At 44.8% G+C, this 19645-nt stretch overlaps 1 protein-coding gene across 1 annotated transcript in view; it reads left to right on the top strand.

Moving 5' to 3' along the window:
- The window catches only part of LOC137381413 (uncharacterized protein C11orf52 homolog), a 34020-nt gene extending 16283 nt beyond the window's left edge, over positions 1-17737 (top strand). Inside the window, exons 2-4 of the mRNA XM_068053978.1 lie at positions 7171-7211; positions 10029-10066; positions 14253-17737. Of these exons, the coding sequence (XP_067910079.1) occupies positions 7171-7211; positions 10029-10066; positions 14253-14495 (322 nt within the window). The 3' untranslated portion in view covers positions 14496-17737. The remainder of the gene's footprint in view (positions 1-7170; positions 7212-10028; positions 10067-14252) is intronic.
- The last annotated feature ends 1908 nt before the right edge of the window (positions 17738-19645 follow it).

Raw genomic sequence — 19645 nt, 5'->3', positions numbered from 1 at the left:
CCCTCTCTATCCCGCCTGAAGCATTGATATCCTGGGATATTTAGTTGCCAATCATGCCCTTCCCTCAACCAAGTCTCAGTAATAGCAATAACATCATACTCCCAGGTACTAATCCAAGCCCTAAGTTCATCTGCCTTACCTACTACACTTCTTGCATTAAAACAAATGCACCTCAGACCACCAGTCCCTTTATATTCATCATCTGCTCCCTGCCTGTTCTTCCCCTTAGTCACACTGACTTCATTGTCTAGTTCCTTACAGGCTTTTGTTACTACCTCCTTACTGTCAACTGACCTCAATTGGTTCCCATCCCCCTGCCACATTAGTTTAAACCCTCCCCAACAGCGTTAGCAAAAGCACCTCCAAGGACATTGGTTCCAGTCCGGCCCAGGTGTAGACCGTCCAATTTGTAATAGTCCCACCTCCCCCAGAACCGGTCCCAATGTCCCAAAAATCTGAACCCCTCCTTCCTGCACCATCTCTCAAGCCACGCATTCATCCTGACTATTCTTTCATTTTTACTCTGACTATCACGTGGCACTGGTAGTAATCCTGAGATTACTACCTCTGAGGTCCTACTTTTTAACTTGGCTCCTAACTCCCTAAACTCTGCTTGTAGGACCTCATCCCGTTTTTTACCTATATCATTAGTGCCTATGTGCACAATGACAACTGGCTGTTCACCCTCCCCCTTTAGAATGTTCTGCAGCCGATCTGAGACATCCCTGACCCGTGCACCTGGGAGGCAACATACCATTCGGGAGCCTCTTTTTCGACCACAGAACCGCCTATCTACTCCCCTTACAATCGAATCCCCTACGACTATAGCCCTTCCACTCTTTTTCCCGCCCTTCTGAACAGCAGAGCCAGCCACGGTGCCATGGACCTGGCTACTGCTGCCTTCCCCTGGTGAGCCATCTCCCCCAACAGTATCCAAAACGGTATACTTGTTTTGGAGGGAGATGACCGCAGGGGACTCCTGCGCTGCCTTCCTGCTCTTTCTCTGCCTTTTGGTCACCCATTCCCTTTCTCCCTCAGCAATCCTAATCTGCGGTGTGACCAATTCACTAAACGTGCTATCCACGACCTCCTCAGCATCGCGCATGCTCCAAAGTGAGTCCATCCGCAGCTCGAGAGCCGTCATGCGGTCTAACAAGAGCTGCAGTTGGACACACTTCCTGCACGTGAAGGAGTCAGGGACATCAGCCGTGTCCTCCGCCGAAAAACAAAAGGAAATTAAATTTACTTTCAAACTGACCTTCCCAGCTGCTCACTCGCTCACTCTCTGCTCCCGAAAAAGCTGCTGCAATGAAAGGAAAGTTATTTTAAACCGCCCAAATATATAGTGTTTTACTTACCCAGCAGCCCCCTGGCCTCCGCCGAAAAACAAAAGGAAATTAAATTTACTTTCAAACTGACCTTCCCAGCTGCTCACTCGCTCACTCTCTGCTCCCGAAAAAGCTGCTGCAATGAAAGGAAAGTTATTTTAAACCGCCCAACTATATAGTGTTTTACTTACCCAGCAGCCCCCTGGCCTCCGCCGAAAAACAAAAGGAAATTAAATTTACTTTCAAACTGACCTTCCCAGCTGCTCACTCTCTGCTCCCGAAAAAGCTGCTGCAATGAAAGGAAAGTTATTTTAAACCGCCCAAATATATAGTGTTTTACTTACCCAGCAGCCCCCTGGCCTCCGCCGAAAAACAAAAGGAAATTAAATTTACTTTCAAACTGACCTTCCCAGCTGCTCACTCGCTCACTCTCTGCTCCCGAAAAAGCTACAATGTAAACACAGTTGATGTAACAGCAGCTGTTTTAAAGAAAGAATTTGCATTTATATAGTTCTCCACATTCTCAAGACGTTCTAAAACGCTTCTAAGCCAATGACGTGCCTTTTAAGTGTGGACACGGTTGTACTATTGGGAAATTGTGGCAACGATTAAAACAGAGCTGGGGACTTCATGCTGCCTACTCACCCCTGATTTGATTGACTATTTTTAAATTACAGCTGGCAAGAGCACCTGCCTGAAGCTGGCGGTTCTTTAAATATGCAGATTGGGCTCCAATGATATAATTGGGCCAGACTTTAATGTTAACCCAAGGCTTGAGCAGGGAAGCAGTAGTGGCTTCCCCACTAGGTCAGACCTGCCAGGGGATGGATAAAAGTGGCCCACATAAGTTTAATTTCTTTTTTAAGGTTTCCTTTTGGGCCAAGAGAAGTTGAAGTATTTCTGTGGGCCCCACAAGGAAACCATGTGCCTCCCATACCAAGGGCTTTCCCCTTCTCCAGACACTAACACTACATGACACCACCCTCCCCACCTACTACAGAAATGACACCCAGAAGGTCAGATGTTTTCCCCCCCCCATAAATATACTTTATTCATAAAAATCTGTAAAAAGATACATTACAAAACAGTTCAAAACAGCACCAAGTTGACATTCCAGAAAGTGCAAAGGAAATCAGTTTTCTTCAATACAGGAGTGAGTTGCCTCACAACCCTTACATTCCATTTTACATCCAATGTACATTTTACAGCAAACCCATATTTGGTGCATACAGCCCGTGGGGTTTCCCATGTGTCCAATCCCTCAGTTCACTATGGCGGGAGGACCTTACACTGTGGTCTTTCCCCATTCAGCCTTTGCAGCAGCTGCCCCAAGCTTTAGTGCGTCCCTCAGCACGTAGTCCTGGACCGAGGAATGTCAGTCTGCAACACTCGGTTGTGGACAACTCTTTGTGCTGGAAGACCAGCAAGTTTTGGGCAGACCAAAGGGCGTCTTTCACCGAATTGATCGTCCTCCAGCAGCAGTTGATGTTTAGCTCGGTGTGCGTCCCTGGGAACAGCCCGTGGAGCACAGACTCCTGTGTTACAGAGCTGCTTGGAATGAAACTCAACAAAAACCACGCCATCTCTTTCCACACCTGCTTTGCAAAGGCACATTCCAGAAGGAGGTGGGCAACTGGCTCTTGCCCACCACAGTCTCCTCGAGGGCAGTGTGCGGAGGCGGTGAAATTCCAGGCGTGCAGGAAGGATCTGACTGGGAGGGCCCTTCTCACCACCCACTAAGCTACATCTTGGTGCTTGTTTGAAAGTTCTGGTGATGAGGCATTCTGCCAAATGACTTTGGCAGTCTGCTCGGGGAACCATCTGACAGGATCCACCATCAGCTTTTCCCGTAGGGCCTTGAGGACATTCCATGCAGACCACAGCCTGATGGATTGGTGGTCAAAGGTGTTCTTCCGCAGAAACTTATCCACGAAGGATAGGTGGTACGGCACGATTCAACTGGAAGGAGCATTCCACGACAATGTGACCAGACCCATCCTTCGCAACGCCAGGGACAGATAGAACCTCAGCACGTAGTGACACTTAGTGTTTGCGTACTGGGGCTCTACAAACAGCTTGGTGCAGCCGCACACAAAGGTGGTCATCAGGATGAGGGCGACATTGGATACGTTTTTTTCCGCCTATATGCAGAGGTTTGAACATCGTGTCCCTCTGGACCCAGTCCATTTTGCAACTCCAGATAAAGCGGAAAATGGCTCGGGAGACTGCCATAGCGCAGGAGTGGGGTATGGGCCAGACCTGTGCCACATACAGCAACAACGTTATCGCCTTGCACCTGATGACCAGGCTCTTACCCACAATGGAGAGAATGCTGCTCCCACATGCTCAGTTTATGGTGGATCCTGGCTTCTTGCTCCTTCCAGGTTTTGATGCATGCCCTGGCCCTTCCGAACCATATCCCCAGCACCTTCAGGTAGTCTGACCTGACGGTGAAGAGACAAAGGATCAGTTGGCCCAGTTTCCAAAGAACATGGCCTCGCTCTTGCTGTGATTTACTTTGGCTCCCGAGGCCAGTTCGAACTGGTCGCTGATGCTCATCAGTCTGCGAACGGAAAGTGGATCCGAGCAGAAAACAGCGACATCATTCATGTACAGGGAGGCTTTGAGCTGAGTGCTTCCGCTGCCTGGGATTGTCACCCCTCTTATGCCCGCATCCTTCCTAATGGACTCTGCGAAAGGTTTGATACGACAAACAAACAAGGCAGGAGTCATAGAGTTATACAGCAGAGAAACAGGCCCTTTGGCCCATTGTGTCTGTGCCGGCCATCAAACACCTAACTATTCTAATCCCATTTTCCAGCACTTGGCCCATAGCCTTTTATGCTATGGTGTTTCAGTGCTCATCTAAATACTTCTTAAATGTTGTGAGGGTTCCTGCTTCTACCACCCCTTCAGGCAGTGCGTTCCAGATTCCAACCACCCTCTGGGTGAAATTTCTTTTCCTCAAATCCCCTCTAAACTTCCTGCACCTTACCTTAAATCTATGCCCCCTGGTTTTTGACCCCTCCGCTAAAAGAAAAAGTGTCTTCCTATCTAACCTGTCAATGCCCCTCATAATTTTGTATACCTCAATCATATCTCCCCTCAGCCTTCACTGTTCTAAGGAAAACAACCCTAGCCCTTTCAGTCTCCATAGCTGAAATGCTCCAGTCCAGGCAACATCCTGGTGAATCTCCTCTGCACCCTCTCCAGTGCAATCACTTCCTTCCTATAATGTGGTGACCAGAACTGTACACTGTACTCCAGCTTTGGCCTAACTAGCGTTTTATACAGCTCCATCATAACCTCCCTGCTCTTATATTCTATGCCTCGGCTAATAAAGGCAAGTATCCCATATGCCTTCCTAACCTTATCTACCTGTGCTGCTACCTTCAGTGATCTATGGACAAGTACACCAAGGTCCCTCTGACCCTCTGTACTTCCTAGGGTCCCACCATCCATTGTATATTCCCTTGCCTTGTTAGTCTTCCCAGAATGCATCAAGGAGAGCGAGGACAGCCCTACCTGACTCCAAATTTGATTGGGAAACTTTCTGATTCCCACCCATTGATTGAGACTGCGATACTGATGTTTGTATAGAGCAGTTTGATCCAATTGCGGATTCCCTCCCCAAACCCCATTTTTGAGAGCACGTCCATCATGTATGTGGGCGACATCCTGTCAAAAGCCTTCTCCTAGTCCAAGCTGATGAGGCAGGTGTCCACCTCCCCTGTCCTGTACACAGGTAATCGTATCCATGAGTAGCGCGAGGCTAACTGAGATCTTACTGCCGGGTACAGTACCGGTCTGGTCAGGGTGAATCACAAGCTCCAGAGCAGACTTGACCGGACTGGTGATGACTTTGGACAGAATCTTGTAGTCAACATTAAGCAGTGAGATGGGCCGCCAATTTCTGATTTCCGCCCTCTCCCCCTTCCGCTTGTAGATGAGGGTGATGATGCCTTTCCTCTTGGATTCTGACATATTGCCGGCCAGAAGCATAATCTTGTGCACTCCCAGCAGGTCTGGGCCGATCCAGTCCCACTTAGTTTTTTTTAGTTTTTAGAGATACAGCACTGAAACAGGCCCTTCAGCCCACCAAGTCCGCGCCGACCATCAACCACCCATTTATACTAATCCTACACCATTCCCGTATTCCTACCACATCCCCACCTGTCCCTATATTTCACTACCACCTACCTATACCAGGGGCAATTTACAATGGCCAATTCACCTACCAACCTGCAAGTCTTTTGGCTTGTGGGAGGAAACCGGAGCACCCGGAGGAAACCCACGCAGACACAGGGAGAACTTGCAAACTCCACACAGGTAGTACCCAGAATTGAACCCGGGTCGCTGGAGCTGTGAGGCTGCGGTGCTAACCACTGCGCCACTGTGTTGAGTTGAATACAACTCAACCGGTAAGCCGTTGCTTCCAGGAGTTTTACTCGTCTCAAAGGACCTGACAACCTTTGTCAGCTCGTCCAGAGTTAGCAGTTTGTCCAGACACTCCTGCATGCTGTCATCTAAGACCACCATGATAGATGACAGGAAAGACTGGGAGGCCATGCTGTACGTGGGCATCACCCAAAAGCTCAGATAGTTTCTTTTTCCAAAAAATACTTTATTCATAAAAATCTGTAAAAAAAAAAATACATTACAACACAGTTCAAAACAGCACCAATTTGACATTCCAAAAAGTGCAAAGGAAATCAGTTTTCTTCAATACAGGAGTGAGTTGCCTCACAACCCTGACATTCCATTTTACATCCAATGTACATTTTATAGCTAAACCATATTCAGTGTATACAGCCGAGGGGTTTCCCATGGGTCCAGCTCCTCAGTTCACTATGGCGGGAGGACCTTACACTGTGGTCTTTCCCCATTGAGCCTTTGCAGAAGCTGACCCAAGCTTTAGTGCGTCCCTCAGCACGTAGTCCTGGACCTTGGAATGTGCCAGTCTGCAACACTCGGTTGTGGACAACTCTTTGCGCTGGAAGACCAGCAAGTTTCGGGCAGACCAAAGAGCATCTTTGACCGAATTGATGGTCCTCTAGCAGTAGTTGGTGTTTATCTCGGTGTGCGTCCCTGGGAACAGCCCATAGAGCACAGACTCCTGTGTTACCGAACTGCTTGGGATGAACCTCGACAAAAACCACTGCATCTCTTTCCACGCCTGCTTTGCATTCCAGAAGGAGGTGGGCAGTCGTCTCTTCCCCACCTCAGCCACCTCGAGGGCAGCGTGCAGAGGGGGCGAGACTCTGGGTGTGCAGGAAGAATCTGACGGAGAGAGCCCTTCTCACCACCCGCCAAGCTACATTTTGGTGCTTGTTTGAAAGGTCTGGTGATGAGGCATTCTGCCAAATGACTTTGGCAGCCTGCTCGGGGAACTATCCGACAGGATCCACCGTCTCCTTTTCCCGTAGGGCCTTGAGGGCATTCCATGCAGACCACTGCCTGATGTATTGATGGTCACAGGTGTTTTTCACACAAACTTTTCCACGACAGATAGATGGTGCGGCACGGTCCAACTGGATGGAGCATTCCACGACAATGTGACCAGACCCGTCCTTCGCAACACCAGGGACAGATAGAACCTCAGCACGTAGTGACACTTAGTGTTTGCGTACTAGGGCTCTACACACAGCTTGATGCTATTTCTGAGCGTCAGGCAGCATCAACATGCACGCTTACTGTTAATGATATCTCCCCCCATACGCACCAATATGACATCCCACTAAAGTCACCCCGAGTATGTCCTCTGCAAATGTATATGTAATGCTTCTAAAAATAGCTTTAATTACAAAATTCAACTGAGTTAAGAATATTTTTTCTCCAACAGGAACAAATCGAAAAACAGTAAATCAAACAAGAACAGGACTGGTGAGTAACTGGGAGAACCAGTAACTAGTCTGTTGATTCTATTACAAAAATAAAAAACAGAAAATGTTGGAAACAGTCAGCAGGCTGAATTTTATTAGCGTGCTGCAGATCGCGGCGGTGTGCTTTGAAGTTGGCAGCCTTCAGACACAGAGGCACCGCCACTGAGCCCCCGCGATATTTCACACGGGGGCTCATTGAAATGGAGGGAGTGGAGTGGCCGCTCCTGATGATGTAGAGGAGGTGGCCACTCTGTCTCCAACAATGGCGTCTGGTGCAACCGTGCAGGCGCCGGACGCCATTTTTAAAGGGCTTCAAGCCCTTAGGAACAAATTAAGTTTTTAAAGTCATATTATCATGCATTTTCATTAAAAAAAAATAATTAAAAGCTGGAGGCCCTTCCCAACTCCCCAGTGTTTTTTTTATTGGCATATACATAGACAATTTACTTTATCCCCAACCTGAACTTTGCCACCCCCTCCAACCTCATCACTTTTGCCCTTCAACCCCTTCCCACCTTCCCCACAGCCAATAAAAAGTGTTTTTTCCGCTCCCGCCCCCCCCCTCCTGACCTGAAAATTATACACCTCCCTCCTCCCCAGCAGTGTCTCACCTTGAATCCCCAAATGGGGGTCGGAAGGCGCGGAACTTCGAGCCACAGGCCGGAATATCGCCGTGGGACGGCCGTCCAGTCTAGATAATTTGTTTACCGTTTATTTGCATTCATTATAATATGCTAATGAAGACCCCGCTGCCGAGTGGCAGTGGGGGGGGAGCGGGTGGGGTGCACCGAGGCCTCGCCGCCGCCGGTAAAATATGGCAGGGCCTTCTCGGCATCGGGGGTCGTGGTGGTCCTCTCCTGTAAATATTTTATGGGCCCTCCTGTCACGACCCCCAACGTCGAGGGGCTGGTAAAATTCAGCCCAGCAAGTCTGGCAGCCTCAGTGGAGAGAGAAGCAGAGTTACCGTTTCAGGTTGATGATCTTTTGTTATATATTATTGATTCTATTTTTTTGTGGTGTTTCTTTACTTTATAATTCATTATCACCTCTTTTACCACCGCTAGTTCATCATACCATCCACATTACTGGCTCAGAAGGATTAGGAACCTGCTCCCAATGCTTTAGGGTGTGCCGGAATGTGCCAATGTCTCTCTCGTGGGGAAAGCACTTCCTCTTAGTATTTTACAGTACTTACATTGTAAGGGAAAGCTCCCTAGTGTTCTGTCCCAAATTTATCCCTCAGCAAACATCACTAAAAAAAAAAAGATTATCTGGTCATTATTGCTGTTTGTGGGGACTTGCTGAAGGCAATAACACTACAATTTTTTAAACTTTAAAATTAGTTGTATCACTTGATCCAGACCATTAGGTGTCACTGGACAACAATGAGGAAGGTTAGCGTCTGCTTTTCTCCTCGGTAGTGCCATCAAGTAGCTGGAATTGGGTACTACAACTATTCCAGCTTCAAGTTAAAATTATCTGCATTTTGAAAGGGAAGAAGGAGAGATTTTAATACAGAGAGCGCAAAATGTGTAGAGTGTGCAAAAATGAAATAAAGGAGGAAATGTTGAAAGTCTGGAAAACAGTTAATTTTGATAAGCTAAGAAAGCACCAGTTACATTGGTTCACCACCAGTATGCACTAAAAACTAACCATTCACAAAAAATATGTGCCTGTTGAACAACCAACAGCTGTTTTTTTTGAGTGTCCCCCCTCATGTCCTGCCACGATCCTGCACCAGTGTTGCAGCAGTATCTGTTTGGGCACATTAAAGCAAACCGACACGTGGAACACAGCTAAAATGATAATTTATTTATCAGAGTTGAAGAATTTTCTTAGCCAAAGTTGGTGAAATAATTTTTTTAAGTGTCTTAAAATATGTGTTTTGAATGAGTTGTGGCATCACGCATTGTTGCTTGAAAGTATTGAACCTCTGAGCAGTTGGATAAGAGTTCAGACCCATTCTTCCTTATGTTCTGAGCCCCTGATATTGTCTGCAAGAGGCAGAGAGCAACAGCTATGTTCATCCCCACTGGGAGAGATGGAGAAATCAATCAGCAAGTCATTCTGTGATTTCATCCACGATATGGTGACAGACTTAAAACAGTAAATACCTGAGCTTCCTTTCAATTAGGGAAAGGCCCGGCAGTGGAGGGAAGACAATTGTGGCATTCAAAGAGCCAATTAGCTCCTATTTTCAAAGAGAAATAAGATTTTCAGCGGAATGCATGGGTCTGCACCCCAGCAAATGAAAGGAGGTGGCTGCAGAGCAGGAGGTGCAGGCCTTGTTACAAATGAAGGCAATTTAAATGGTCCCAGCAGAAAATGGCAAGGTTGCTGCCGTTCCTTCTCACAGCTTTGCCATTGGGTGAGAAATTCCTAGAGGCAGATGTCTCCGGTGGCTCTGGGCCTTATGAGCTCTCAGCTGCCCCCTTGATGCTGATGGTGTCTCCAGTGCTTCCCTGCAGCTCCTGCTGCTTGGACCTCAGCAAAGCTCCCACTGGTCACACAGGGAGGGCTGCTGGCCTCCCTTGCAATAGGCCGTGCTGTCCTGAGCTCCCAGCTGCAGAACTCGCCCACCATCCCTATTGGACATTGAATGTGGACGGCCTGCTAATTGGACACGTCCTATAAAATTCAGCTGGCAGGTATACCAAAGTAGGGTCAGGACCAGGAAATGATCCCAACGCCCAAGAGTTTTCTCAAAATGGTGAAGATTCCGACTACATTTTAAAAAGTGTGTTAATCAAATTTTCAACATTTCTTACGTTTTCTTCAAGTATGATACTAACTTGTTTTATTAAATTCTTCTTTGTAGGTTCTGAGTCCAGGGCAAGAGATAGGCAAAGTGTACAGGTAATCGTAATGTGCAAAGATGGAAGCTTACAATTTACATTTGATCATTTTGACAGACAGAAAGCTTGCAATTATTAAAAGTTGCTGCAAGCAAATTTTGCACTTTGGAAAATCTCCTGTAGACTTCTGCATGCTGATAATGTTACAACAAACACTGAAATAAATTCCAAAATGTTTTGTTGCTAGAGTTCCTTAAATCCAGTTGGTATTAATTTGTTTTACATAAACTATTTTAAGGTTTTAGGACTAAGGCTTCTTATTATCTTTAGTAACAAATATTGTTTTACAAACTATAAGAAAAAACTGATTATAGATTACATATGCAAGTAAAACGTGACACTTTTTAAGGTTTGTTTTGGTTCGTTTTTATTGCGTGTTGAGTACAGACAGAAGCAAGATGAGCAAAACAAAGCTAAAAGTCAGAAAAAAAAAAGGTGCAATGCACAATAAGAGGAATGTTTTAGTTTTATCTACTCTAATCTACAAGGCACAAGTCAGGAGTGTGATGGAATACTCTCCACTTGCCTGGATGAGTGCAGCTCCAACAACACTCAAATAGCTTGACACCATCCAGGATAAAGCAGCCCACTTGATTGGCACCCCATTCACTCCCTCCACCACCAACGCACAGTGTCAGCAGTGTGTACCATCTACAAGATGCACTGCAGCAATGCACCAAGGCTCCTTAGACAGCACCTTCCAAACCCGCGACCTCTACCAACTAGAAGGACAAGAGCAGCAAATGCAAGTTCCCCTCCAAGTCACACATCATCCTGACTTAGAACTATATTGCCGTTCCTTCACTGTTGCTGGGTCAAAATCCTGGAACACCCTTCCTAACAGCACTGTGGGTGTAGCTACCCCACATGTACTGCAGCGGTTTAAAAGGCAGCTCACCACCACCTTCTCAAGGGCAATTCGGGATGGACAATAAACCTTGGCCTGGCCAGCAACACCCACATCCCATGAATGAATTTTTAAAAATCAGAATAATATATACTTATTTAGTAAGGTTACTTAGGCAACATTGCCACCTGCTTTTTGACTAAAGAAATTAAGATAAATTATGTTAAAAACAGGGTTGTCCAACATAAGGCCCACGAGCCAGGATCCGGCCCAAAGGTTTCCAGCCAGCCTGTGAATGTAAACTGTACTGGGGCCGTTCCTCATCTTGGTCAGGGGTCCGTGACTGGTGATGAGAAATTTCCCATTGTCTTCTTCCTCCAGACTGGCTTTTTAAAAAAGTCGCAAGTCAGATTCACAGCTGACAGGTGCTGCATGACAACAGGAACAGCGGTTTCCCAACTTCGGACAGATTTGGGATTTTCCAGCAGGCTTTTAATAAAAGCTGAAGAGAGAGAGAGAAAGAGGGGGACAGACTGAGAGAAAGAGGGGGAGAGAGAGAGGTGTGTGTGTAGGGAGGGGGGGGGGGGACAGACAGGGAGAGATAGACAGAGTGAGATAGTTATGAGTTGGTTTTAATTTTCCAAAATTCCCTGGATTCTGGGAAGGTTCCATTAGATTTGAAAATAGCCACTGTAACTCCTTTATTGAAAAATGGAGGAAGACAAAAAGCAGGAAACTACAGGCCAGTTAGCTTAACATCTGTCACAGGGAAAATGTTAGACGCTATTATTAAAGATGTTATAGCAGGGCAGTTAAAAATATTCAAGGTAATCAGGCAGAGTCAACATGGTTTTGTGAAAGGGAAATCATGTTTAACCAATTTATTGGAATTCTTTGAAGAAGTAACATGTGCTGTGGATAGAGGGGAACCGGTGGATGTACTGTACTTAGATTTCCAGAAGGCATTGATAAGGTGCCACATCAAACATTATTGTGGAAAATAAAAGCTCATGGTGTAGGGGGTAACATACTGGCATGGATAGAAGATTGGCTAGCTAACAGGAAACAGAGAGTAGGCATAAATAGGTCATTTTCTGTTTGGCAAGATGTAACAAGTGGTGTGCCACAGGGTTCAGTGCTGGAGCCTCAACTTTTTACAATTTATATAAATGACTTAGATGAAGGGACTGAAGGTATGGTTGCTAAATTTGCTGATGACACAAAGATAGGTAGGAAGGTTAAGTTGTGAAGAGGACATAAAGGAGGCTACAAAGGGATATAGACAGGTTAAATGAGTGGGCAAAAATCTGGCAAATGGAGTATAATGTTGGAAAATGTGAAATTATCCATTTTGGCAGGAAGAATGAAAAAGAAGCATATTATCTAAATAGTGAGAGATTGCAGAGCTCTGAGATGGAGAGGCATCTGGGTGTCCTTGTGCATGAATTGCAAAAGGTTAGTATGCAGGTACAGCAAATACTTAGGAAAGCTAATTGCATGTTATAGTTTATCGCAAGGGGAATTGAATACAAAAGTAGGGAGGTTATGTTTCAGCTATACAGGCATTGGTGAGACCACATCTGGAGTACTGTGTACAGTATTGGTCTCCTTATTTAAGGAAGGATGTAAATGCATTGGAAGCAGTTCAGAGAAGGTTTACTAGACTAATACCTGAAATGGGCAGGTTGTCCTACGATGAAAGGTTGGACAGGCTAGGCTTGTATCCGCTGGAGTTTAGAAGAGTAAGAGGGGACTTGATTGAAACATATAAGATCCTGAGGGGTCTTGACAGGGTGGATGTGGAAAGGATGTTTCCTCTTGTGAGAGACTCCAGAACTAGGGGTCATTGTTTAAAAATAAGGGGTCACCCATTTAAGACAGAGATGAAGAAAAACATTTTCTCTCTGAGGGTCGTGAGTCTTTGGAACTCTCTTCCTCAAAAGGCAGTGGAAGCAGAGTCTTTGAATATTTTTAAGGCAGAGGTAGATAGATTCTTGATAAGCAAGGGGGTGGAAGATCAGGGGTAGGCGGGAATGTGGAGTTGAGGTTACAATCAGATCAGCCATGATCTTGTTGAATGGCGGAGCAGGCTCGAAGGGCCGAGTGGCCTACTCCTACTAATTCGTATGTTCATATGTTTGTCTGTACGTATGTTCAAGAGAGAGAAAGAGGGGGGCAGAGAGAGATGGACACAGAAAGAGAGGTGGACAGAGAGAGAGGGGGACAGAGAGTGAGGATGACACAGAGAGGGAGAAACAGAGAGACAGAGAGAGAGGGGTAAAGAGAGTAATCAAGATCACTCCTGACAGATAGACATCCACCCAGAATACTCTGCATTGCTACAAGTGTGCAGGGAAACATTGACTACCTGTGCAAGCAAAAAAATGCCAGGTATCTCACTAAATCAGTGTCCAATATAGTGAAGGGAAAGTAAGTCAATAAATTAATCTTCTCATTTAAAACTTCTTCACAAAAATGTACATTTGTTGTTTTGATTCATAAGATAAATTTTTAATGCCTTTATCTTCTGAAATGGTCTCACCGACCCTCTATGTAAGACAAAAATTGTTATGTGCCCCCCCACCCCCCACTCTGTTATATCATCCATGAAGTTACAATTCTGATTTAAAGCTTTACATAGTAACAAAATAACTAAAGACATAATGCTTTGGTCATTACAGGAACAACTAGGCAATGTTCATAGGAATTAAGCAGTGAAAAATTAATAAGACAGAAAATAGGGAAGAAATAGCATTTATATAGTGTTTTATCACATCTACATAACGTCCTATAGCACTTCATATCCAATAGATTCCTTTCTGGAATGTGGTGACTGTTGTTTGGATGAAAATAGCAGTCAATTTGTCCACTAATGTTCCACAAGTAGCAAATGAGATGAATGACTAGTTAATCTGTTTGTGCCGGTGTTGGTTAAGGAAAGAATGTTGGCTAGATCACTTAGAAAACTCTACTTTTCTTCAAATCAGATCAGTTATACTCACCTGAACTACAAGAATGGGCGGATGGAGCCTTATTTTGATGTCTCACCCAAAAATGTTGCTCCTTGTGTAATGTACTGAAATGTCAGGCTAGATTATATTTACGAATTCTAGATAATGTTATGAAAGGAATTAAAGGGTTATTTCTTCCCTTTTACTTTCCTGTGGCGAAGTCTTGCGCCCTCGTTCCCGCCCCCACAGAGCAATTTATCAGGAAATTGTGTGCTCTTGGTTTTCCACCCATTATAGCAAATATCGCAACAACATTTAAAATAAAATGCTTTTCAATTTTGCAGAATTATTGCTTTCACATTCAAAATCACATTTTGTTATTTCTACAGTCAAAGGTACATGAAGACTCTCATGCCTATGATGAAGTAGCTCCTGACATACCAGTATATGCTTTGGTGAATAAAAAGAGGCCAGAGCATATCCATTATGCTGAAGTTCAGGTGATCCAACAGGGAGCTCGGAGAACACTCAAGCAAGTTAAGGCAAGACAAAAAGAAAACGCAACAGAGTATGCAACCATTAGCTTCACTCCTGTGGTAAAATATGACAGAAAAAATGGAACTCTAGTATAAGTCCAGACAAATGTATCGAAAAAATGGCTCTTCTGAATTCTTTTAAAAAGGACATTAATCTAGCAGTTGAAATATACAAAACTGGCTGTGACCTTGTGAAAATAATATTTGCTGATAATCTGAAATAATGTAATACTTTTGTTGCTGCTTATTTTAACCATATGAATAAGCAAAAAAACTGCACCCTTTATTATAACACTCATAATACAGCTTCTTACTGACTAGTCATTCGAAAAAATGAAATTCTTAAAAACATGTCTTACATGTGCCTCTTACATGACATATAACATTTATAGAAAAAGTCCATCTTTTGAAATATTTACATTTGTTGAACTACAGCATGGCATTTTAAAAGATTTCTCTTTAAACCATTTTCCCAATTGAACAACACAGGGCTGGATTTTATATTGGACGGACAGGAGCTGGCCTCCAACTGAAAAGTCGGTGGCGAACCCGCATCCGCCTCACCTGGGGATCCGTTCCATATTTTACGGGTCCCCAGGCTTTAATTGTTCCAAGGCGGGACTTCCACCCGCTTGAGGGAGGAAGTCCCGCCTCATTGAGTTGCTGGCCAATCAGCGGGCCAGCAGCTCTTAGTCCCAGCAGCACCACCGGGAGCGTTGGCACTGCTGGGACTGGAGCCCAGCTGACCGCAGAGGAAGACATGGAGCCGGGATTTAAGGTAAGTTTTTGGTTGCCTCGCCGGGGCTAATCGGTCAGGCTCCAGCTAGGCAAGGGTGGTCATTTGGGGGGGGGAAGAGGGAGGCGTATTGGGAGCTGGGGGTGATTGGGGAAGCGGGGGCAGCCCTCCAACGGGCACCCTCTGACTGATCAGCAGGGCCCCCCCCCCCAGGATGCTGAGAAGCCGCCTGCTTTTCCCAGGTAGCTTTTCCCGGGTCCAGGACGCCCACTTGCCACACGTAAAATCTGCGTGGAGGTGGGCAAAAGTCCTTAAATGGCTGCTAAGTGGCCACTTAAGGGCCTTGATTAGCCTGGGGTGGGCGGGCCGTTTCTCCCCTCCAAACCCGACATAAAGGGAGGCGGAGGCAGGAGCGGGTAGGGAAAGCCTCCTGGAGCCTCCCGCTCCATTTTACCCCACCCACCTCGCCACAATCCGGCTCTTTGGGGTGGCATAAAATTCCAGCCACAGTCTGTATTTAATAAAATAATTTAGCACTTCTGGGTGTTTCAGGGCAGTAATTTAATTGTGAAGTTCCAATGCCATCATAAACTGTGAGTGAAGATTTTATATATAATATATCCTTAAAGTTAGATTACAGTTTTAAGGACCAGGTGCTACAGTTTTGGCCTTGTTCTAATCCATTATCAGACTTGATTGTAAAATCTTTCCTCTTTCCACCAACACCAAGGGTCCTACTTAAATAGTTTCAGGCAGAATTAAGTCCCTTCCTATTGGGCCCATGTCCACTGCACGCAACTACCCATAATTTAGCACTTAATTATCACTCTGAGTGAAATGAAGGCTGATATGGGACTTGGGTAAAATCACACTGGTGCAATAGGACAACTTCTTCTGATGTTGGATTTAAGGAACATTAGTCAAGACAAAGGTAATTTTATACCATACCTGACCCATACTACATATGAAGTGCTCACTGCTGACTCTAGGTACAAAAACTGAAGGAAAATTTCCATTCCTCATCGCATCTTTCAACCTGAGTGCAAATCTCACCTATATTATGTGCCAATCTCCAAGACATTCATTGGCCTGAGTCAATATTCAACATCTAGAATATCTGCAGACTGTTTTCAGCATGTTCAGTGCAATGCCAAATTACATTAATAGAAGGTTCTTACACTTCTATGTTGCATACACAGTATCAGTGTAGAGTATTATGTTAACATAATGTGGATATATAATATCTGTTCCATCAGAATGGATGAGTTCTGATAAATTGATCAAAAACATATCTTGGGGAGTGGAAGCCTTACTGAAATTTTCAGAAAATGAGTATTTTAATACAATGCAACTTTCTAGTTGTTCCTCCCCTTAGTTATAAGGGATTGAATCCTGAAGGAAAACTACATCCTACCCTATGAAGCCATGTGTGGGTAGGCTGAGATGTGCACTAGGATGATTAATCCTTATTTGATGATGAATTACCTGAATATTTGTGCAATGATCTGTATGCTATAACCAATACAATGATTGTGTGTACAGAGATTGTTAATATATCAATTTTTTTAAAAATCAGTATTGTACGCTTTTCTCACTGGTCTGGGCTCTAAAGTTTGAAAAAGGCAAATTCAATTTTGAGTTGTTCAGACTTTGTTACATATATTACTGGTTTTCTTGATTTATTTTGTACAATGATAGAAGATTTTCTAAAGTCTGATTTACTTCAGTGATTGCCATGGTTGTTACTTCAGCTGTTCTGATGGATAGATTGTTTTCAAACTGTACCAATGAAAATGTTGTTCAGATACATTGACATAAATGTCCCAAAATGGTCAAAGATCATAGAATTCGTTAACGCACCAATGTAAATATTCGGCAAGAATCTTACAGTGAGCTCAATAAGGATAAAAGTATTTGAAGGACAATGCATTTTATTTTTTTACAAACTTTTTGTGAACAATCACACTCCGTACATACTTCCTATTGTTAAAAAAACTGCAATGATCCTTATTGCTGAAGAATTCAGGAATTTACATTTACATAACACCAGGACATCCCAAAGCACTTCACAGCCAGACAAATACACTTGAAGTATGATCAATGCAGCAGACAGCAAGACCCTGCAAAATGGGATAAATGACTAATTAATCAGTTTGGCTGAGGGAATGACCATTGGCCACTTCATTACTTTTCTCTGAGTAATGTCCTGGGATTTTTGAATATCTGTGGTTTAGTGTTGCATCTGAAAGACAGCAACTGTCAACAATGCAGCACTCTCACGGAAGGGTGAGAAAAGTCTGTAAGGCTCATTCGTGCTCACTCTATTCCTTAGGCAATGTAGCTCTTTGGTAGAGCTATCCAATTAATTCCACTCCCCTGCTCTTTCCCTGTAGTCCTACAAATGTTTCCCTTCAAGTATTTATACAATTTCTTTTTGAATGTTACGACTTCACTCACAAAACAAAATGGCCTGCAATATTCTTATCATAATTAGTTGGCTTGTCTGAAATACAAGCATTCAGAGGAGTGGTCAAGCTACTTGGTTTAAATACAAATATTCAGTGTGTAAGCTATTTTTGAATTAAACAGTCATTTATTTAAATTTGCAAAGTCCTGGTTATCATTTGACGTGTTTATCAGCCTGTCTTTTTCAAATCAGAGTCTGTCTGGAAGGATATGGGCCCTTACACATCGCAGCTGCAGTACTGAAAACCTGTGCTCTAGAACTAGCTTTGCCCCTAGCCAAGCTGTTTCAGTACAGCTACAACACTAGCATTTACCTGACAATGTAGAAAGTTGCCCAGGTATATCTTGTCCACAAAAAGCAGGACAAATGCAATCCAGTCAATTACTGCCCCATCAGTCTACTCTCGATCATCAGCAAAGTGATGGAAGGTGTCGTTGACATTGCTAACATGTGGCACTTACTCATTGCTGAAACCCTGCTCACTGACGCTCAGTTTGGGTTCCGCCAGTCAGAGGCTCCCAATAGACACCAGCCCTGCAAACAAGGCATCAGCAGAGATTATCCCACAACGACACCAAGAGAAAACATCATGTGTGGCACTTGTGGCAGACTTTGCCTTTCTAGAATCAGCTTGTTCAGCCATCAAACGAACTGCAGCAGATGATCTCATCTGACCGCACCAGGTTTCTGAGGCTGCATTCCCATCATCTCTCACAGATGGAATGATGCCTATAATCAGGTAGGAGTCATACCTAGCACCAAAGTAGTTGTTGGAGGCCAATCATCTCAGCTCCAGGACATCGCTGCAGGAGTTCCTCAGGATAGCACCTGAGGCCCAACCATCTTCTGCTGCTTCATCAATAACCTGCCGTTCATCATAAGGCCAGGAATGGGGATGTTCGCTGATGGTTACACAGTGTTCAGTTCCATTTGCAATTCCTCAGATACTGAAGCAGTCCATGACAGAATGCAGCAAGACCTGGACAACATTCAGGCTTGGACTGCTAAGTAGCAAGTAACATTCGTGTCACACAAATGCCAGGCAATGATCATCTCCAACAAGAGAGAATTTAACCATCTCCCCTTGACATTCAACAGCATTACCATTGCTGAAACCCCCACCATCAACATCTTGGGGTAGTTACCATTGCCCATAAACTTAACTGGACTAGCCATATAAATACTGTGGCTACAAGAGCAGGTCAGAGTAATTCACCTCCTGACTCCCCAAAGTCTGTCCAACGTCTACAAGGCCCAAGTCAGGAGTGTGATTTTTTTTTTTTATTTCCAAAATATACTTTATTCATAAAAATCTGTAAAAATTACATTGCCAGACAGTTTCCAAACAGCACCAAAAAATACAAACATTGCAAGGGAGATCAGTTTCCTTCAATACTGTCATGAGTTCCTTCCCAACCCTTCCGTTTCACAATTGTCATGTCAATTACAGTTTTACATTTACAGCAATTCAGAATATTAACGATACAATTCGAGGGGTTTCCCATGGATCCAGCCCCTCAGTCCAGCTTGGTGGGGGAACCTTACACTGTGGTCTTTCCAGATTGAGCCTTTGCTGCGGCTGCCCCAAGCTTTAGTGCGTCCCTCAGCACGTAGTCCTGGACCTTGGAATGTGCCAGTCTGCAACATTCGGCGGTGGACAACTCTTTGCGCTGGAAGACCAGCAAGTTTCGGGCAGACCAAAGGGCGTCTTTCACCGAATTGATAGTCCTCCAGCAGCAGTTGATGTTTGTCTCGGTGTGCGTCCCTGGGAACAGCCCGTAGAGCACAGACTCCTGTGTTACAGAGCTGCTTGGGATGAACCTTGACAAAAACCACTGCATCTCTTTCCACACCTGCTTTGCAAAGGCACATTCCAGGAGGAGGTGGGCGACCGTCTCTTCCCCACCACAGCCAACGCGGGGGCACTGGGCGGAGGGGGCGAGACTTCGGGTGTGCATGAAGGATCTGACGGGGAGGGCCCTTCTCACCACCAGCCAAGCTACGTCTTGGTGCTTGTTTGAAAGTTCTGGTGATGAGGCATTC

Source organism: Heterodontus francisci, chromosome 22, assembly GCF_036365525.1.
Source record: "Heterodontus francisci isolate sHetFra1 chromosome 22, sHetFra1.hap1, whole genome shotgun sequence".
In the NCBI taxonomy this organism is placed as follows: Eukaryota; Metazoa; Chordata; class Chondrichthyes; order Heterodontiformes; family Heterodontidae; genus Heterodontus; species Heterodontus francisci.
Note: the sequence above shows the minus strand (reverse complement) of the source record. Positions and strands in the feature narration are given on the sequence as shown.